This window comes from Taeniopygia guttata, chromosome 3, assembly GCF_048771995.1.
Source record: "Taeniopygia guttata chromosome 3, bTaeGut7.mat, whole genome shotgun sequence".
Lineage (NCBI taxonomy): Eukaryota > Metazoa > Chordata > Aves > Passeriformes > Estrildidae > Taeniopygia > Taeniopygia guttata.
In genome coordinates, this window is record NC_133027.1 from 25547061 (window position 1) to 25570024 (window position 22964).

The 22964-nt window shown below is 38.4% G+C and overlaps 1 protein-coding gene across 11 annotated transcripts in view; it reads left to right on the top strand.

Annotated features, from left to right (window-relative positions):
- MLIP (muscular LMNA interacting protein) overlaps window positions 1-22964 on the top strand; it is a 133241-nt gene that overhangs the window by 64308 nt on the left and 45969 nt on the right. For 5 of the 11 annotated variants that reach the window (XM_072926449.1, XM_030267353.4, XM_030267354.4 and 2 more), the window contains exons 2-4: window positions 9051-9209; window positions 11196-11564; window positions 17430-19046. In XM_072926449.1, the coding sequence (XP_072782550.1) occupies window positions 9051-9209; window positions 11196-11564; window positions 17430-19046 (2145 nt within the window). Of the gene's footprint in view, window positions 1-9050; window positions 9210-11195; window positions 11565-17429; window positions 19047-22964 lie in introns of those variants that run through there. The other 6 variants (XM_030267357.4, XM_072926450.1, XM_030267358.4 and 3 more) reach the window with 3 other exon arrangements.

Consider the following 22964-nt stretch of genomic DNA (forward strand, 5'->3'; position numbering starts at 1 on the left):
GAATGACTGCCATGGTCAAGCTTGATTGTACTGAGTTTATTTTGGGCTGTTATAGGAAATACAGGCTTTGAACTATTTTAGGGTGGCAAAAATATTTATAAAATCTCTGATATTGTAGTTCTGTCAGTAAATTAATTCAATTGCTTCTTTAATCTAAAGCTATGGTTATTACATTCATGCCTTCCTCCAATTTCCTAGAAGGAAGATACATGACAGTAAAAACATGTAGGAATTAAGTGCTTAGCCTACACTGTTTCTTACTACATGCAAAAGTGTTTTCCATTGCATTGTCACTTGTATTCTAATATTGGGAACTTCTGAAGAAAGTATCTGTAAACAGCTTGTAAATTTTTGGTAATTCCAATTAGGTCCCCTTCCCTTTTTTATAATCCTTTGAGCCTCTGATCCTTTTATTTAGTTCATAGCATCTATGGAAAGAGTGTAATTTAAACATTTTCAACTGAAACTCCAAAGTATTCTTTATAACACTGACAGGGTTTTGCTTAAATTTGGGAGACTCTTCTTTAGAACCCTGACATTAGTAGCATACTTGGTCATGAAGTGTTTTCTCACTTCCCAGATTTGTTGTCTAAAGAAATTATGCTTGTTCTTGGTGCAAAATGTACAGTCTGCTGTTCTCCTACAGTTCTTCTATTCTTTCTCCTACACTCTAAAATATCTGAGGAATGGTACATGACTGTATTTAGTGAATTATTATGCCAAAGTGGAAAAATAACATTTTTTTTTTTAATGAGACAAAGTCAAGTTTGTATATATATAATGTAAAATTATTTAATAAGTAAAAATAAAGTTATTTAATTGGAAAAAGTATACCTATTCTTCCCAATAGATAAAGTCATATGAAAATGATCCTAGCACAGTCAAACATGCAGTATTCTTGATACCTGGGAAAGCTCAAGTTAAATGTTTAAAGACAGCTGTTTTTAAATTATTAACACAGAGAAGAAAACAAGATTTAAAGTTTATTATCATGCCCTCCTGTGAATGTGCAGAAGCAGCCAACAACCATTCAGCCTTACCTTATTGTTTGCTAGTAGCTGAGTGCCAGAATAATTACTCTTTGTAGCCAACATTCTTCTGGGCCCACACAGACCTACTCAGAAAATAGCTCATTAAAAGGACCTCTGAAAATCCTTGCTGAGAAGGGGAAATATGACCTCTTCTTCAGTTTTATCACAGACATTTTGTTGCTGCTTTCTTAATGTTCATTTTTTATTTATCTTGCAACTGTGCTCTACATACTACAGGCAGCAGATTGCAGAAGGAGGCATCTGAATTATCAGCCCCCTGAGTTTTATTAGTAGGGGGACAGGTAAGAATGCTTGTAGATGAGCTTGTATTGATTATTTGTTAAATGCCTGGCACAGATGACTGTAAAGGGTGCAGCATGTGATGGGAAGCCTATTGTTGATAATACAAGATGAAATAATCAATTTCTTAGAGATTAAAATATGAACTGCCTTCCCCTATGTGTACTTTATTTAAAGGCTGAAAATTTAGCAGCAGATATTTCCAGAGTACTCTGTGTATCCCTAATGTACCATCAATGAGAACTCTGTTCTCTTCTTTATGGAAGGGAGCTGAGGAATATGGGCTAGCTCGTATTACAAGACTTTCACTGCTGTCTGCTGAAATGACAGTAGAAAAAAATGTCAGATTAATTAGAAGCCCCCAGTCTGGTCATATATGAGTGGATAAAGACTAAGGTTTTAATTTGTCTGTGTTGAAATCTATGACAGCGTTGCCTTTCTTTTTTCAGAATACCCTTTCCTGACTGATAAAAAAGCTTGTTAAATTCAGAGGCCAGATGGTTTTTTGAATCTTGGAAAACATATTTGAGAGTGTGTCATGATCATTTAGTGAGATAACACCAAAGCATGAAAGATGTGCCATTATCTATCATTGGCATGTGGGTGGGAGCTGTATGGCCTTTTGAAAATTTAACACAACTCTTTCTTAATATTCTTTGGATCCCTGCTCCAAAAATAATAGTTCCTCAGGAGTACCAGTGCCCAGACACAAGTTCTAGCAGTTTGGGAAAGGAGATACCTCTTGAAAATGTGGTTCTTATTTTAAAATAATAGTAATAACAGAGTCCAAACACAGGAAAGAAACTGTGCTGCCAGAAGAAAATCACATCACCCTTTACTTTCCTCCTGCCTGATCAACTGTTTTTGAATGAATATTTACTTTCCAATTAAATGAAACTTGTCCAAAACATTTTAACTCTCAAAATCCCTTACTTTCTACAGTTTAAAAAAAATGAAAATATTTTAATAAACTAAACTGAAAGCCATCAAGAACTTAAATGTACTTTTAACAAGTTTTCTTTAGCTGAGAACAGACAGCAGTAATAAAAGAGGAATATTAGAGGAAAAGGAAACTTTTAGGAAATCAGAAAATCAAAATGAGGAGACAGCTGTCAGTGGAGAAATGCATGTAGTAGTAGCTGCAGGTCGTGTATGAGCATATCACTGCATTTTGGTGTTTTGATGAGAGCAGGTGGAGCTCGTTGGTTGTATCAGGGCAGGAGGTAATGACAGGATCTGTTAACCTGGGGTATGGGAATTAAATCTTTATCATTAAATCTTACAGAGGTAGCTGCAGTCTCTGAGGGGGGAATGTTGGAAACTGTCTTGTATCCCCTCCTGGAAAGAATTTTTTTTGCTGAAAGTGCTGGCAGTGAGAATGAATTTGAACCTGAAGCTGTAGTCCTTTGGGTTTGAGGACAATTTTTCTTAGAGTAAATGCTACAATTAGCAGGTGACCATGGTACAAAGGGCCATGGTTGTTTATTTCTTCCTGTCAGACTTGGATGACTGGGGTGTTCACACTGTGTTGAAGTGTTTTGGATAGAGTAATACCTGGGGAAACACAGAGAAAATGCTGTTGTGAAACAAATGATGTTGTGTTTGCCAAAATATTGCTGAAGTGCTCTTGTTAACAGCAGGTTTTCCCCAAAGCACTGAGAGCCCTGGCATCCAGCATATCCTCATAAGTGTCCATGAGGGATTTCACACACAGCTGTTAATCTGGGGAAGTTTGAAGTGTAACTCATCTGCTAAAGTGAGGCTGTACCAGTCCTCCTTCTGTTGCATCTAAGCAAATCAGAAAAGCAGTGCTTCAAAACTGAGCAGAAACCTTGCACAGGTGGGAAATGCTCAGTCTCATCTGCTGTATCCAAATCACTACCAAACCTCAAGTTGCACAGATATCTTGTGCAACTCATGCAAGCTAGAGAAGCACATATAGAGATGCAAAAATTTCTAGTTACTCTAATAGGAAAATTAGCAATCTAAACACAGAGTTATAATGTTATTAATTCCCTTTTCCCTGACAGGAACATGTTGAAGGAAACACTTCACAAAAACAACATTTATACGAACCCTTTTGCTAGTCAAGATATTAAGAGAATGAGGCTGTTGCTATTAAAGCAGATAATTTTTCACAGGGTGTGTTTTGTTACTCAAGCAGCTTTCTCAAACCCTCATACACTAACTCGTGCCCAGCTGGAGCCACAGCACTTTGTGCAGAAGTAGAAGGCTTTACTACTATGCCTTTGGCTTCTAGGAAAGTGACCTGTATGTGTAATCCTGCAGTCTTTGTCTGTGTACAGCAGATACAGGGAGGGGTTTAACTTGTTCATTGCTGATTCCAGTACGTCCTGGTGGTCTTGGGCTGATACCAGGTATTCTGAATTTATCATATATTTTGTATTCAACTGGACCATTAATCCCCTGAGTTTATCCATTTGGGAAAGACTTTTGTGCACCACCTCTCACACTTACCCTCTCTTCAATCTGTTTTTTCTTAGCACCTCCTCAGTGTACTGTTCACCCAAGTTCACACAAACTCTCACATTCATGAGACTTATATTGTGATGTAGTCTAGGTACAGACATACATTTAAAGTCCAACTGATCCTATTATTGCAGCTCATTCCCAATGACCTCACAGATGAAAGCAACCTAGACAACTTTCTCATTTCTACCACTTTTATTTTCTATGCATTTTTGTGGAAGCTGCCAGCACCTCCAGGGGTTTGCAGGAAGGTGAGTGATGTTGATGGTGGGGCTTAATCTGTGCTTTGGGCCCACTTGAAGTTACTGTCTTTGTTAACAGTTTACTTGTTCCTCCTTCATCAGCCAGCACATCCTATATCTAAATTTGATGGTGTTTGGTATGTTTTATGTATGCCAGATACTGGTTCTTTGCTTGCTCTGTTATCCTTAATACCAGCACACAAGGTTACATTCCTGTAGTGAGTAACAACTTATTATAATTGATTTGTGCTTGTAACCCTAAGGCTTCTATTCCACACTTGCACTTTCAAGGCTTCTGCTATTATCTTGTCCTTGTACTTTTGGAAGCATCTTTTAAAATCCCTTGTTTTTCTTCAACAGTCTTCAAGCTATGAAAGCATGACATGTAGTATTAGCACATATATATCCTTTTTCTGGAGTCACTCTCTAGGTAATCCATTGTACAAAATTAATGGTCTGCTAGGGTATTAGCTGAATTGGTTAAAGCATATGCTAAGAATGCCAAGGCTGTAGGTTCAATCCCTGGCCAGTCACAACACAAAGAATGAGCTGGACTCATTGATCCTTATGGGTCCTTTCCAACTCAGATTATTCTGTCATTCTATCAATAAGTTTTCAACACATGCAGGGGTATGTGCAGGCACAGCTGTGATGATGCACATCACCTGCTTCCAAAATGCATTTCTTGCAACAATATCACTGTTGTGTTACTGAACGTGCTCTGCAATGTGTTCTTGAAAGGAGAACAGTAGAGATGCTCACCTGTGGTGGCTGCACCTCTAGGCTTGATTCTCCTCTGGTGTTGTGGGCAGGACTGGCAGTGCTCAGTGTGTGGTGGCAGAACTCACCCCACACGAGCCTCAGCTCTGTAGGGAGGGAGCTGCTCTGGCTAAAACCCCTCTGGCCCTCAACTGCTCAGACATTTGGTGACACCAAAGGCAAATGGCTGATGTGTGATACTATAAAATTGAAGTTCCTTGCTAGCATCATCCCACAAGTCTGATGTCTCAAATCTGACAGATGTAAATAGGGATTTGTTTATCCTCCCAGTGCTTGCTTTGAAAACAACATCCTCTTATTGATAGGCATAGACTTTTGGGAAAACACAATGAGGGGAATTATGTCATATAGATTAATAAGAACGTGCTTTAAGGTTGCTGTGAGGGTAAGAGCGGCATTTTGGGACTCTCTTACAGGGCTGAAATTGCAAGAAACTTACAGGAAAAAAGAATAAATTATAACTTTCAATTTCTCACTGAGTAATCAAGTCGGAATTGTTCAAAAATGGACTGGAAAACCGGGATCTGTTTTGCCTCACTGCTATACTAATGTGACTAACCAGTGTGCAGCCTTTTTTGTTGGGCAGAGGTATCATGACATTGCATAAGCATATATTATATATATCAGTTTTTGAATGTATCTGATATATATTATATATATCAGTTTTTGAATGTATCTGATAATATGCTCTACATATGCGGGCATAAGTCCTATGACCTTGTAAGGACTCCAGTTTTCAAGCAGATATTTTTCTTTACCTGCAGGCACTGGATTTAGTCTGAAGTCTCACATTTCCTCAGAAGTCTTCTGACAATGAACAATATAAAAATACTTGATAACCAGTCCATGTGCATGTTAGACAGCATCAGTTTTTTGTTTAGTTTTGATTTTTAAAACATTTTCTTTTGCCTTCAAACTTTTCCAGTCTACTTTTGTCAGTCCTCGACTGCCTTCTATGGAAGGCCAGATGGCAAGCCTGGCCACAATAGTGCAAAATCAGCAACAGTATTTCAGCTTAATTTCTGATTGATCCACAAGTCAAATGAACACAGGACAGCCAGAAGGAAGTGGTGATTACCTGCTGAGGGAGAAGCTAGGGGCAGTCTGGGTCTGGGACAACCTAGCCATGGTTTGGTGCCTGGGTGACGGCACAACACAGTGTTTTAACTTGGGAGATGTTGCTTCTTAAGAAGTTTTGGAGACTAGAAACAAATAAGCCATTTAAGGGTGTCAGTGATAATATAAATATGATTTAAAGACCCAGGTCATCTTAGGGTATAATATTTTATGACCATTTAGTCATACTGCATTTAATGAAGTCAAGTAAGCATAACAGGCAAGGTATTTGTCCTTAGCAATAGGAGGAAATTGAATGTTATTTTTATTTACTTTTCTTCAAATTTAGCTGCATACGTGTAGAGCAGTATCAAAGAGCAATTACAGTTACATAAAGTCTGCTGGGATGAAGAGCTAATTAAAATGATGTCTGAAAAAATCCACTTAGTCTGAATGAGCTCTTGGATTTTGAATAATAGATTAAAATTTTCTACTATTGTTCATTTGCTCTTTCTAGTGCTTTACACACATCACACATTAATTTTCAAAAGATACTTGTCTGCATTTGAGTGTGTTGATGTAATGAAAGAAGCACAAATGATTTGCTGAAGGTGATAAAATGGGCACATCATAAAGCTTGGGGAAGCTTCTGGACCACAGCTGTCCTTGGGAACTTTGGCACAAACTTCATCTTGACTGTAATTCCATTCTGGACTTTCGGAATGGGTTTAACTTTTTCCTCTGAAGTCTCACAGAGAGAAAGTTGGTGTTCATATGATCATCTGCTGCTGTTTCTAAAAGGTTTTAGAAAAGCCAGAGTTCACAGTACACAGTTAACAGCTAATCTGTATTAGGTTATTGTGATAGCTATATTGAGTCAGGATATGAAGATAGGCTGAAGATTCTTACATCTCATTCATTGGTAATTCCATCTGACTAGATTTTTCTGTCTTGAGGTGGAGAAAATGTCTCTTTATGGTTTTACTTTAGTCAGAACATAGAAAAGGAGTTTAAGGAGAGATTACAGAACTCAGGCTGTGTTTTTGGATAGCCCCTCTCCCTGGCTGGGTGAATGGTGTTAGCTTTGCTCTTTCTGAGTGTCAGAGCTATATTTATCTCTCAGGAATTGTGGGCATGTGAATTAGTGCCCTGACCAAAACAGTGCTTCAGCCAACATATTTCTATTCCATGATGTACACGTTTGTTATTTTGCTATTATTTACTCATAATTTCCTTTTCTGTCCTTTAAACAAATAAGTATCTTCAAAGGAAGAACTAGATCTTTCAAGTCTGAGGTTTTCTCAGGGTGTTGTTTTATTAATGGAATGACTTACATTAACAAATCGGTGGAAGAAGTGGTAACGTGAACCAGCATATTGAATTTCACTTTAGCAATCTGTATTCCAGAAGGAAGTCCTGAGAAGCAATCATTGACAATGGAACCTCTATTTAAATTACAAAATAGGCAGTATGCTGAATGCATATAGAGCATATGAGAGATTAAATAGAAGTGTTCATTTGTGTTCATAAGGTAACCAAGATGATAAAAATGGGCTCTACAACTAAGGACTACAGAAGCTGTGGTAATGAAAACAATAATTAATATAATTTAATCTACTATCCCCAGGGCAGCTGTAAATTGATGGTATTAATTATGCAACAAACTGTTTGTAAATTGATGACATAGGAGCTCATGGAAGTAATCTAGAATAAATTTTTGTTTTGAAGCTTTTTGGCAATATATTATGCAGCTACCAATAAACACCAGTGGGTATTCAAAGGTTATTAATATTAAACTCTATAATTTTTATTCTTCAAAAACCTAATTAATGTGAAGCTGAATTTATAAACAATAAGTTATTTCCTGTGCATTATATTGGTTATATAATATAAACCAGAATTCCTTAGTATTGAATTCAATAGATGTCACATTTGGTACTTTTCTGCCACTGTAACTCTATTGATTCAAGTGAATTCCAGCAGCAGGGAATGTATGATATTGAATTACCTCTGCTGTTACTACTGATTATGGAGAAAAGATATTAAGAAGTTTAATATATTTTTAATATATATTTGATTTTTAAGCTTTTTTCTTTATTGTTTACCTCTACATATCAGAGTGGCTATTAATAGATGTAATGAAGTGCTGGAAATCCAGCCTGTTCATTTCTTTTCAGTTCTTCAAGGTTAGAAACATCAGCCAGAGAGAGATGGTAAATGAGTATATAACAAAGGTGCAAAATTTTTTTTTCTTCCCTAAAGAAGGAAGTAGTTACTTCCACTTTGCATTGTTCAATAAAAAATTAAATTTTAAAATGTTGAAATACATTTACGTATTTTTAAAAAAATCTATAAAATGGAAGTAAGCACTTAAAAATAATTTAAAGCAATGAATATTTCTCTTTTGTTTTCCCTCTGTGGCAGTGTTTATGTTTTCTGGCTAGTTGCATTATATTTGCTTGTCTAGGTTTCTGTGAAGCAGCTTAGGTTGCATGACCAGTTTTACCAGCTGGAAGTACCAGTTTCTCAATTGTTAAGAGTGAAACTAAAAGGAGCACAGTCCTGTCACTGCTTAATGCAGTATCTAGCAACCTGAAACTGTCTGAAATCCAGTAATTGTATTTGCTTGTGTATGCTTTCTAAACTATAAGAAAATAATATACACTAGGGGAATATAAATAATACCATGATTTAATGTCATCTCCCACCTGAAAAAAAAAAAAAATCTTGTTTGTCTATTTTTATGTATTTTACAACCATAGTTTTAGCTTGCAAGCAATTTTTTTCCTACTAAAGTGGAGTTAAACAAAGATAAAAACAGCCTTGAAATGGATTGAATATGGTTTTCTGGTTTTGTTATGGAAAATTGAAAGAGCAAGCTATCAAACAAAATTCTCCTGTCTGCTGTGTCACACCACTAGAATATAGAGAATGTTGATGAGTATATCCAAGGCAGTATTTTGTTTGTTAAATAAGGCTTTAGTACACAATTAGCCAATTAAAAAATCCCACCAAAACAGTGACCAGTAGAGTTAATAACAGACATGTAAGTTATGTAGATTAATTATTTCAGGTTATTCATATTATCTCAGCTCTGATAACAATTGTTTTTATTTGGATAAAGAAGCTGATTTAATTTTGTGTTTTGTAGGTCTCTTCTCAAGAATCTGGGACTAAACCATTGACCTTCACATTTGTACCATCCATTGGACAGCTTCCAACTCATTTTGAGGTTGTGGATATCTCTAAGTTCCTTGTGACAATTCCAGAGGAACCAAAGGATCTGAGCAACCAAAAAATTGTAAATACGGTAGATTTTTGTTTGCATAACTTTTTTCACTTCTTCAAAAGATAAAGAAAATTTTTTTCTAAGCACTGCTGAACTGAAGCTCTTTCTCTTGAATGGTTTCTTGGCTTGTGCTTTGTTTAATTACCAAGATGGGGAATCATTGTGCAGGAGAAGGCAAGTGTCTGCTCAATAGTTTGCTTTGCCTTTGGCAGACATTATATTGGAAGGAAACCCTTGATCATCTCAATTCTGTGCTCTGTCAGTCATGCAATGGCAGATGAGGGGGATTTCTTCTAGATCTTCATGACAGCAAGGGTGGTCTGCAAGGAATGCTATCACATGGAAATTGAGCAGGAGCTGTTCAGTAGATCCTGGTTTCAGCAAATGCCAATGCTGTGGCTTCCAGAAAGGTGCCAGTTCCTTTCATAGCTGCATAGTAATGCGTTAAAGTGGAAGCAAACTTTTGATTTTGGAAAACTTGTCCCTGTAATTTCTTGCAATGTGAAGCCAGCAGCACAACATTCCTGGCTCTCCTTCCTTTAGTCAACCCTTTGTTTGTTTATTCCTTTTCTGCCTCACAACATTTAATGTGTTATTTTATTCCATGCTGCTTGAAAGGCTACCACAATTCTCAGGTTAATATTAGTGCTTATGGAAATTCTGCTTTTGTGTAAAAGCTCTTTCCCTGGGATATTGCTGGGGCTGCAGTTCTGGGTGGTGTTCCATGTAATAAACTTTTCACAGGAGTTCACAGCCCTCTGACCTAAACATGTTCCAGCATTTCAGTGTCCTGTCTGTTGAAAAAGGGGTTAGGTCTGGACAAAGGATGGATGTTTTTGAAGAGACATTCACTGGAATATTATCCCCAGATAGTTTAACTCATTAGTTACATTTAGAGCTGCTCAGTATTGGTTTTGTTATAAGTAATGATCAGGGTAAAGCAGAATCAGGTCTTGCTGTCGTCCATCCCCATGTGTTTCTCTGTAGACAGAGGAAACTTTTCTGGTAGTTGATGCAATTGTGAGGCCTTCATAGCACAGATTAGTCCCTCTTCTAAAAAGTCTAGAACCTGAACATTATTTCAACAACCGACATCAGATAATCAAAATAACACCATCAAACTCATAGTGGCGATATGCCCCTTTGTGATCCAATATTTTTTCTAAGAACTGAACTCCAGGACTCACGGAGCTGACAATGAAGTGGAAGTTTGTAATTACCATGTTCCTCAAGCAGTAGTCAAATATGAGCCCCATCTGGAGGCTTCTTCTTGCAGAACACAATACATCTATTAATTTACCTGATTCCTCCTTTGAGGGAAACATGATTTACAATAGCAGTTTCAATACTGAATGCTTTAATGGTATGTGTGTCATGTGCATAGTCTGCACTATTCCTGCTTTCATCCAAAGGATGCTTGAGAAGTGACACACTGGATGTGGAAATTGCAGAAAATACAAGGAACAATTGTGGTCTGTGCTGCGAAGCTTGTACATACAGTAAAGCTCTCTGACCTCTGAGTCTGTTTGCTCTCTTCGAAGAATGCCTTGTCTTAAGGGCTTTTGTTTCTTCATTAATATGTATAGGTTTTGTCCCAGATTTGTCTGTCAGACTCCTCTGGGGAGCATTGTCTGCTCCGTGGATCCTGCAGTTGGTGTGCCTTCCCATCGTGTCTGGTGTAGTGCGGTCTGACAGCTCCTTCGGCTCGACTGCACCCTCCTGCCCGGTTTTGTGCCAGCTGAGTCTCAGGCCATCGCTGTGCCCAGAGCCCCCTGTTGCTCTGTGAGTTGCTGGGAATGCAGCCCCACAGCACTGATTGGGGGCTGGAAGCTGGAACTCCCTGGGGAAGTGGCTTCTGCTGTGTACTCATGCCTAAATTCTTCATTTGCCCACTGCACTTTTGGTAGTGCAGAGACAGCCACTGCCTAAAGCCAAAATTGCTTCACATTTTGGGGAACACAAATAAAATACAGTTAATTGGGATCTTTTTCCTTGTATCTTTTGCAGTCTGATGCAGTCTCTGATGAGCTGGTCTTAAAGAGTGGGGCCAAACAAGACTGTGTGTCCACTGTCTGTACAGACAGCACCAGAACGGCTTTCCAGTCCCTGAGGTGTTATTCAAGCAAAGGAGAAATGCAGGAGAATGACCTTTTTAAAGCTGAGTTTATCCTGATTACGGACTCCGGTGATGAAGATGAAGGAGATGCTGCCTCAAGCAACATTCATCAGCCTTCCAATGGCTACAGTCCCATCAGTGCTCAGCTGCTGACCACATCCCATGTTTCCCCTGGCACCGAGGCAGGGAAACCTCCTGGCGATGGGCACCTTCCAGGTGTTGCACTTTCCCACAGTACTACTGATCCCCAAAAGAATCAGGTAATGAACTCTTTAGACTCCAGAGATAAACTTTGCTTTCTAAACCTTTCAGGATATGGAGCCAGTTTGTACAGCAGCTGGGTCAATTTTTTCTTTAATTAACATTTTCATTGGCCATTTCTGTAATGTTTGGACCTTAAGGAGGTGGCCTAACCCTTCTGACTTGCTGCCTCTCCATATGATTCTGGTGTGTGTGTGTGGAGCAGATGAGGCAGATCTATGACTTCCTTTAAGAGCAGCTGATCATGGCAGCAAGTTAATCAGGACATGTTAGATTCCTAGTTAGTCTAAATTGGGTAAGGTCATTGAAATCAATGGAGCCTCGAGATCATTTGAATTATTAGCATCAGACTTCCCAGACCTAGATTCTGTTTTCTCCTCAGCACCTCTTGCAGTCCTTTATGCAAGAGAAAGAAGCCGTAAAAATCCTATTATTATGATTGTTGGTTGGTATACCTGACTTTGCACAGGTGTAAAGAACTAATGAAGATGAAATTTCTATTTTATGTGGATCTTTATATGTGCATTTATTGACTTATTAAATTTTCAATTCTCCCTGGAGCATTTCCAAAAAATTCTTTGAAATGTTTCATTTACAAAATTCATCACTCCAAAGTACTACATGAAAAGTTAATGTCTCCCATCTTGGGAAGAATACTGATATATATTGAAAGGTGTATATGCAATGGAAAATTCCATCCTTAGCAAAATAACAATGTCCATGTCACATGAAATAAATTCAGGCATTTCCTTTGACCTTGACTGGGTTAGCATACCTTGCAAATGCAATTCTTCATTAATAATTTAAAAGCAAATGTTAAGCATGGCAACTTTGTTTCTGAAAATGATTTCTATGATTTACTATCTTGTGTTGAAATACTTTTGCTACTCAATTTTTCATAAAAATTCAGAGTAAATTTATGATTGAAGACGTTGTGGATAAGAAATCCACTCTGGTTTGGGATTCACAGCAGTATCAAATGTTCATTTCTTCTGAGAAACTCCCAGTAAAGTCAGTGAGAATTTTCCATGAAGAAGGTTAAAGTCATAGGTAAGCACACATAGAGGAAGCAGCCTATAACAGAATACTTGTTCTGAGGAAATACAAATTTACTTTAGCAATGTTCAGGCTTTTTGGGTATGTTTTAAAAATCCTTTTACAGATATTGGGTGAATTTTGGAATACTATACAGAGGAATTCCTATGTTGGGTCTTTAAATTTCTGGTGACTTGAGAAGTAAAGAGGGTTTGGCTGGTGAGGTAACAGAAGTTAAAGATTGCACAGAACAAGAAATTAAGTCCAGCTTTGCTAACTGTTGACCTGAACAGGAAGAGAGGCAGTATGTAATATGGGTAATTGCATATCTTGTCAATATTCTTTAGTCACAAGTTTTTAAGACTGTACTTCCTCAGTCTTCCTTATCTCAGTATCTTTAGCCATCTCTATTGCTTCATAAAAAAGATGTTTCTACTAAGCTGCCTTTCAGTATTGTTCTGGTCCTAAGGTTTCCTTAGGCATCACTCTTTCTGACTTGTTATCTAATGAAGGATCATCACTTCTGAAATTAAGGAAAAACTACAAAAAGATTAGAGATGCATGGTTTATCTGTTGATCCATTTCCTTTTTACAAAGGACTCCATATATGGGCTATAATTTCAGTTCTTGGATTATAAGGGCAGTATCATGTCACTTTTAAGAGTTATTGCATATAACATGACGTTAACTTAAAAGCGTAATTAGACAATGAGTTTCCTGTCAGATGTGAAAAAAGCAAGGATGAGTATTGGGGACCATTGCATTGCAGAAGGCCACATTCAGCTTAATTTATTTCTGACTTTGTTTAAACAAAAGGAAAAAAGGAAAGCATTAAAAAAAATGGAAACTTCTGTTTTGTGAGACATAGAGGTCCTGACTGATGTTAGAAAATGCCACGCTATATTCAAAGTCTGAAAAACATAACCTGTTATTCTGGTCACATTTGGAAATTTTTAATAGTTCCATAATAATAGTTTAATATAATATAGGTAATAATGTTTATGTATTGTGTGTGAGGTTTTTTTTTCCTTTTTAATTTTTTTCTAATGTTAAAGTGAGTCTAGCCATGCAAGAGAGTCAGACTGACTCCTGCCTTTGGGAATTTACCCTTTGGGTTGAGTGGGATATCTGCTTCCCTGAATGTCAGGGCATGAGCTCAACTTGGAGAAATTTCTTGACTTGCTGTAGGGGATCAGTAATAGGAAGGATTTTCAGTTACTTGAAGTCACTTGATGTTCCTCTGTCCATTGAGTGCCATCTGGTTTGGTTTTTCCAGACAAATGAGTCAGGGTTCCCTACAAACTCATGCCATTGCTTGGACAATGCACCTTCCTTGTTGGGAGAAATTGGACTAAATACTATTTATATTAATTGAGTCTCAGCTCACAGGCTGATTTACTGCGCTGTCTCTAGGGATTTTTTCCAAGTTTTCCACAGTTTCTGGTGTTTCCTTCTGGCTTTCTGGTTCTCAGCTTGCAGTCCTTGTAGGTAATTTGTTTTTATTTTTTTTTATCTATAAGGAGAGTCTACTGGGGTCAAAGCATGGTTAACTGGGCCCAAGATCTGGTCTAAATTGAAGACACGATTCACTCAGACATGATTTCTGCCTTTTGGGGTCTCAGTTTGCGCACTCTTTCCCTTCTCCTGTTTGACCAGCACATCTTTCAGGGTCTTGCTGGTATAACTAACCACATCTTTTGTGCCCTTCCAGAACAGTGTAACCTCACCAGAATGACCATTTTCCAGAAGGATCATTATCTCCAGCTCAGTTCTGCCATTTCAAATGTGCTGAAGGTCTTCTGGGCAGGGCTCAATACTAGTATTATGTCCACTTTGATAATTCTGGAATGATTAACTACAAAGCATCAAGATCTTTTTCAAGTGCCTTTATCCCTTTGTGCTAACATAACCTTGCCACCTATTTCAACTTTCTTCATGCATTTTTGGAACATGTATAGGTACTCAGGAGAAGAGAAAAAGGCTTGTAGTTGAATTACAGACCAAAAAACCACAAATCTACTTTGGTCACTCACTTCTCCTGCATGAATCCAATTCACCTGCAGGAGGGTTTTAATCCAATAGAGAACCTGAACAGAAAAAAGAATTCCACTGATTGTGGGAAGTTATTCTATCTCACCTGTCACTATTGAGGCTACAACTGTAAAGCCATGCTCAGTTTGGTGGCCAGCAACCCTTAAATTCAAGAGAGATGTGAGGAAGGGAATGGGGTCCAGCACAAAAGTGTAAATATGTCTGGGGTATATGTGAGCTGAGGCTGAAGGAGCTGGCTTTGTTGATTTCCACCAAGAGACAGCCAAGGAGGCATCTGGGAACTGCCCAGAACCACTTACAGGGCAGTTATGGACACAACGGAGCCAAACTCTTCTATGCAGGGGCAGGTGAGGCAGCAATGGCTGCAGATCGCAGCGTGGGAGATCCCATCTGGCCATCAGAAGCAGCTTCCTCAGTGGGAGGTGGTGCAGCACTGGCACGGGCTGCCTGGGGGTGCTGGAGCTCCATCAGAGCTCTGGAGACTGAGGCGACATGGCCACAGCTGACCGGAGCCACTGGTGCTGGTGAGAGACTTGCTTTGAGTAGGAGGCTGGACTGGATGACCTCTGGAAGTCACTTCCAACCCACTTTGATTATGATTCCCTGATCCTGTAAATAGGAGGTTGATAATTTATAGATGTGGTTATTAATACTGTGTCGCAATAGCAAAATAATTGATTAATGGCTCAATTAGCTGAGCACGTAAATGTTCAGTGGTATTTAAACAGAAGAGTACTGCAAAATGTCTTTATCTCACTTGCAGGAGCATATTTGTCATCTGCTACCATGAGCATTTTTGTAGCTGCTTAGAAATCTTATTAAGTTTTAACTAATTAGAAGTCCATGTACATCATGGGTTTTTATTATGAAGTTTTTTAATGTGTTGTCTTTGTAAGGGAAATTTATCTATTCTATTTTGAAATACAGAGATTACATGCCCCAACTCTGTTTTGCTAGTTGATTAACTTCCAGAATTCATTATTAACTTTAGGAGGCTGCTCTGAATTATCAGATTTATTACCACACTGCTTTTCAACTTGTTAAATAATTTTATCTTTCATGATATATTTAATAATAGTTTTTCATAGTGATTAAATACTGGTAAATTACTCTCAATTTCCAGTATTTTTGCTTCTTCTTAATTAGCAGCATTTTCAACAGGAGTCCTAATTTCTCAATTGACTAGACTATACATACAAGGATATAAACAACATTAATTTTTATATCTAATATTTGCCCTCTATACATCCATTGATTTTCCACTTTGAAATGGGACACTTTGACACATGTATAAAACAGGGGAAGTTCATGTTGCTGTAAAGGTATTCGGAGGTTATGTGTTTATTCCTATAAATAAAGCATTGACCTGGCTTTTCTGAGGTTACCTTACAGAGAAAGAGTCTTTGGTTTTAAAGGATTGCTATTTGTATGGTATCATTTAGCAGGAAGAGCTCACTGATTTTAAGTTATAAGGGCTAATAGGATTTTGAAGTGTGTATTTAGCCTGTATTTAGGCATATTTTTGCCTTTGAAAGCTTTTAAGTCTTGCTCTTCTGTCACGGCTTTTTCCAGCATGTGCTGGAAAATTAGTTGTTTTGTTTTTATTTTTGTTTTGTGATATATCAATACTATATTACATAATCATAATCATAGTAGTTTGTCTCTATTATGGGTAAGACATATGCATTAAAAATATAACTCATAGGCTGAACCACAGCCATGAGCAAGTCGTGTGTTGAAACTGAATAGTATAATAGTCTTTCATGGAGCTGCATAATATTTTCAGGGTGTCTAACAGTAGTTAAATAGGTGTTCTTATATTTACATCAAGTATGATGAAATTGGAGTCAATTTCTCTGCTTTCAAATTGCTCAGTCAAATGTTAGGTGACAATTTGTATCCATTTGGTTTTACAGTTGATTTTAATAATGATTTCATACTGATCTGTTTTATTCATATTGTGTATACCTCAGTTTTTAATTTCAGCATTATAATAACTTGGAAGATTTTGAGAGAATTTCTTTCTTTAGAAGCATGAAACTGTATAACAGGTTGATAATATACTTGTATGCTCTAATTAGTTTTGACAAATCCTAATTAGAATAGACCCAAGAAAAAAGATAGTCATGAAAGAGCTCATTACTGTTTTATTAGTGTATCGAAAGACTGTGGAGAAGGGGATAAGGACTCTCACATGCCTGTGAACTGTCAAATGCTCTGCTCTGTGAATGACAGGAGAAGCGAAAAGCAGACTGGATGTCTGATTGAAGTTGTTCCAAGCAAATTTCTCATTCTGATATCACAGTGCTGCAGAAGGGCAGTTCAGTTGTTTACTGGATGAGAAAAAGAACACTTGACTTGAATCCTATTTTCAAAAAGGCTGCTTTCCAGTGAACAGGCAAAGTGAGAAGGGACATTATTGCAATTTTCTTACCTTCCATTGTGTTTACATAATGTGGATGGCATCACATGATTCCAGACACTCATGGCACTACTGTCTTGGGTTTTAGCCTTCAACCTTGTTTACATCAACAAAAATGAAGTGTCATAAACCCAAAGTACCATATAGCTTATCTGTGTCAGTCACCTACCCATAAATACCTTATCCATCAGGCTCTATGTTCAAGCTTAAAACAGCCCAATGCTTTTAACCTACACAGCAGTACTAATGGAAACCCTATACGCATGACCACAGGACTGAAATGTGGGGTGGTTAACAGTTCCACAAGTTTCACCTATTTTAACAATTCTGTTTTTTTTTTTTTTTTTCTCCCCAGTTAATTTCTACTCTTTCTACCTCTGATCATCTTTCCTCTAAACCACCTGCTGTCCACTTAATTTCTCCAATTAATCAGAAAGTAGCGTGTGGTGCCATGGTTAACATGAATCAAGCCTCTTCGCTGGAAGATTCCTGTAACAACTGGCAGTCAGCAACCAGGTTTTCTAAGCAAGACTCATCTCTCTACTTTCAGTCTGCTTCCCATAGTGCATCTCCCTCAATGTCTAAAATATCCTCTTCTGCATCAAAGAGTTGGTACTCCACTCCTCGATTGTCTGACAACCTACAAATACCAAATCTCTATAAACCTGACTGTATTTGCAAAACGGGAGGCTTCACCACATCCTGTGTTCCAGCAAGGAGTCAAAATCTTTCCTCCAATCCTCCATGTTCAACTGAAATTCAAGGATTTTTAGCTCAGTCTATATCCTGCAGTTCTTCCAAAAAATTGAATGCTCTCTCTCCTCTCCCTGTACATGTAATAGCACATTCATTATCTCCTAGCCCTAAACCTTTGTCTCCACCCTCTCTTTATGGGTCCTCTTCAACCATATGTAGTATAAATGAGCCTTGCACACAAACATTATCCAGAGGAAATTCAGCCAAGTCAGGAGTCAAATCCCCTCTGCCAACCAGACTGACTCTCTTGACTGCTGTTCTGAGATCAGGCTCCTCTCAGCGGAGGCCACTTTCTCCTGCTTCTTGTCCCACATTTTCTCCTAGCTCCCTTAGTTCCTCAACACTTGCAATAGATCAAAAGTTCAAAACAACTCCCCCAACCCCCAAGAAATCTCTTTCAAGCCCTCCTATAAGGCCAGATTCCCCCAGCAAAGAGGATTATTGGCTTTCAGGATGGGCTCAGCATCTGCCTTTACCTTCCAAGCCTGATCCCACCCCGCAAGTGAGGTCCCTTTCTCCTAAAAAGCACCCTCCTATTCAATCACTTTCTCCAGACTGCCAACATTCTTTGTCATCTCCTCTCTCCTCCCATAGAAGAACAGTTGCCTCTCCAGATTTGCAGTCTTCACTGCATCCTCCTTGTGCCCCAACTCCCTCTTCCTTTGCATACCCCACCTCTCCTTCTCCAGAAGGGCTGGGCTATTCTGCCTCCAGCTCCCGGGCACCTCAGAAGTCTCAGAGAGTACACACTTACTCGCCCATCTTTACTTGTCGGTCATATCCTTTGCTTGCTTCTACCAGTCCTAGTGGTGCATTGTCTTCTCCCCCAGAAAAACACTCATTTCCTTCCCCAAGTCTTTTGCACTCACCTTCTAGACCTAGATCAGATTCATCCCAAACATCTGTTCAGGAGATCAGTGCCTCCTCTCCTACCCCTTCTAGCATCTCAAAGCAGTGGTCTCTCCCACGGCCTCACTCCACCCCACTGGTTCCACAAACTGGTAATATTAATTCACATCCACTACAATTTAGTTCTTCATTGGTGCAAGCTAATTTTAGGTCTAACTCCTCTCTGAGACCTGAGAATTCTGCTACCTCATCAGTGTTAAAGTGCAGATCTCCCATCTCAGACAAGTCACTGCCATCAAGACCCAGAGAGCTGACTTCACCACAATCTTTTTCCCTGCCTCCTGACCATGAAAACATCAAACCCAAGGTACTCTTGGTGCATGCTTATTTTATAATATTTCTTTGTCCCTGTAGGAAAAAAAATCACATCCATGTTGCAGAATGCTAGCAAAATAAACGGGATGTGGAAAAAATGTGGAAAAGGAACGGGTTTTGTATCAATAGTGAAGATAGTGAAAATGAAATCCTACCCTTCAAATTGCTAGCACTGTGTTCTGTATTATGGAGAAGATATTGTAGGAATGCTTTAGCATAAAAAAGAAGATACTTTATTCTTGAGTATGATGATTTACTGCTAAAGATGGAGTGTGTGTGCAGTGGCTTTGATGTACATTTGGTACACATATTTGTGAAGCTTGCCTAAAATCCTGGTGTATTAAAAATCAACTTTGAAGCATATTCTATTCACCCCATTCTAAAGTAAATCCTTATGTGTTCCCAGGGAAAGTGGTAGAAGTATGGTGATCTGAGGTGCAGGGCTGAGCAAGGAGCAGTTTAATCTAATTGATGTGAACTGTTCCACTGAAAAGTGATTCCCAAACACCCCATCCTGCCCCTGTCCTCCTCACTTCCCAGGAGGTTTTCCTCACCCTAGCCACCCTGGGACTAGCCCAGAGGTAATAATGAGCTCAGCCTGAACAAAGACTATGTGGCCAAAGGCCAGCAAGGGAAGACGAGGACGGTCTCCTGCTTCTTTCTTTTCTCTTGTACTCCTCTGATCTTGTTGTGCTAGACAGAGGATGAGAGGGAAAGAAAAGCCGAGTTTCCTACAGCCTGAACTACTGCAAATACCAGTCTCACACCTGGCAGATCAGCTATGCTCCTGCTGTTTGTCATCCACCCAAAAGCGGGAGAGCCATTGCAGAGTGAGAATGAGCAACGATGGCAATTGCTGCAGGAGGTCTTGGGAACCAGTCACACTGTGGATTTAAAGGTGTATCTCAAGAAAGAGAAGGGAAGGGAAGGGTATCCAAAAACATGCAGCAGGTAGGTGAAAACAAGAGAAATTGCTATGCAAAAAGGAGGAGTTTGTTGCAGAAGGCACCAGGCTTGCAGGAGGCTTCCCAACCTCTTTTTTTTTAGTTTTTTTTTGAGCTCTATGCTTTCCTTGTGCTGTGTTCCCTTCCTCCAACTCATATCTGAGTTCTGTCCATCACACAAAGTCTATCATAGTTTATTGATTTATTTCCTCACAGCACAAAATTACAGCCTGTCCTGCCAGATCAAGTTGTGTCAGATGTACTCCTAACAGTTTGGCCATGGCAGGGGTGACATAAAAAAAATGCTAATTGGAAATGAGAGGTTAAAATCAGCACGAAGTAGCAATTGTCATGAATGATTCTTTAAAAATCCAAACAAGCCAAGAGGAGCCATTGTGCTGAGCAAAGCTGTACAGTGTTGTTACACTCTGTCAGTATTAGTTAATGAAACAAAAAGAGATATGAAATTGTAGAAATTCCCAGAAAAAAGCCCCTGTGACCAAACTGTAATGCATGACCAAGCCCGCAGATTGTGAAACAGTTGCTGTTGCTGCTAGCTGGTGCATCAAGCACTGTGAGGTCTCTGGCAGTAAAGAAATTCTCTGCTTTTGACACAGAGCTATTGCCTGGGTTTATTATTCCCAGAGATTGTTATACTTCTGTCTTTTCTTCTGTTCCTTTCCCTACTAATTCTGCTTTATCATGTAATATGGTGGCAATTTTGAAACTGCCCCACCATCCCATGGAGACTGGGAGAGTGTCCACCAGTATAATGGACTTGGACCATTAGTCCGGTCTAATTTTTAATCACGTAGACAAAGCGGACTCATCTGGAGATGTGGAAGACCTAAAATATATAAATCTCATGCAGCAAGATGTTCAGTGCAAGAGAGGTCTCTCATGGCTTTAAAATGTGAGTCGGAGACTTCATCCACTGTTAATAATACTGTCCATTCAACCCCCCTTCTGCTCTCACTTATTTCCATCCCTACATTATGGTATAGCTCAATGAACTTTGCTGATGTGTTAATGGTAGCAGGCTGTCCAGTGATGCTTCAGCCTCAAATCTCAGTATATTTCCAGAGAAAAAAAGAAAAGTTTTGAGGAAAGACAACTTTAACATCCTAAGCAGTATTTAGGTCTCTTTCGTACTAATCAGCTCAACTTTATAACTAGACAAAAAGCAGATTGCTTTATCTGATGGCTGTTGACGCAAGACAAAATCTTTTCATGTATGAAAGTGTTAAGTGAACATCAAGGGAAAAAGCATCTAAAAAGTGCTTGCCTTTGGTGTGTATAATTTGGCATGTGTAATCTTTCAACCTTAATGTTGCTTCAACAATCATTGCAGCAACATTAAGACACACATTAAACCAACATCTATTAAACCAGAATTCGGACATGCACCAAGTAACTCAAATGAAAGGATAACCTATTAATTTGTTTAACTGTTTGTATATGTATATATAAGCACGTGTTTTCCCTTGGTTTATATTTGTTAATGATTTAAAAATGGGAATGCTTTGCAAAGTGAATATAAACATAAATCCACGGATCAGTGTGAAGTGTCAGCTTTGGGTGACCACAGGAAATAAAAGCCCTCTCCCTAGACTTTGTAGATCCTTTGATAATGTTCTCATGGACCTAATATAGCAAAATGGACAGTAAAATAGAGTAGGGACAGATAAATTCTGCAGGAACAGTTGTTAGAATAAGAAATTCTAGCTTTCTGTTTTGAAAAACTTTGTAGTGGTTTCATGGGATATCATGCTTCTATAGTCTTTGATTATTACTATTCCAGTGTAGCTCAGGAATGCATATAGATCTACCCAAAACAGCTGGGGACCAAACTGACTTTAGCAACATGGAGCTCACCACAGCTGCAAAACCTACCATAACACAGGAAAGATTATTCATGAGGAGCTCTGTGGTACCAAGGTTGGTCACTGATTTTAAGCCTTTAAAGCACATCTAGCACATTTTGCAGTTCCCTGTGTGTGCCCTAGGTGATCATTTGAACAAAAAAAGCTGGGACATTTTCCCTCAAACTCCCCAGACTGACATTTGTCCTAGTTCTGATGTTGGAATTGGTCTGCTTTTGGCTGTACCATGGTGCAGGCCAACAGACCTAACTGGCCATGGCTGTTTAAAATTGCTGCTAGATTCCTGTGAAGCAGATTATTACATGCATTTAAGCATTGAAAAAATAGTTTTAAAAACCATGAGCGAATGTGTAAAGAACCATATTTATAGAGATGAGAAACTGAATTAAAACTTTCAACTCATCTCAGACTTGCAAAAATAGCACATTTCTCACAGGTTCTACAGTATTTGGAAATCATGAAGCACATGAAAGCAGTTAGATTTAAAGAGTCTTTTATGCCTTTGTTTAGTTAATATAATAGTACAACTAACCTCAAAGTGATCATAATTCTCTTTTCATATATGATGCACATTTCATCATATGTAAAATCCTAAGAGCTGGTGAAGACATATTTCACATGTTCAATGATGCAATTTTAGTTGGATTTCAATTATTATCAAACAAGAATACATTTTGTGAATATGCCTATTTTAATATTTGGAATTCAGTCTTCCATCTCAGTGATCAGTATTTTATTTTAGTTTAAAAGAATTAGATGTAAGTTTAGTTATCCATAAGTAAACTTTTGCATATAGTTTTTGTATGTGCATAAATATATCTATGGAGCTATGCAGTGTTGCTGTCTAAATGGTCAAAGGGCAGGATTCAACTCACATGACTTTTGACATTTGAAAATTACATATCCAAGCACAATTTAAGTGATTCTATTACAGTTAATGGAGAGAATATGGTGTATTTAGAAGATAAATTTATTTTACCTTTCCATTTGCCTACTTTGGGGATTAGATTAATTCTATAGAAATGCCTATGATTATAAAAAGCATTAGTGTTGACTGAGGAAACTGAATGGTAGACATCCAAG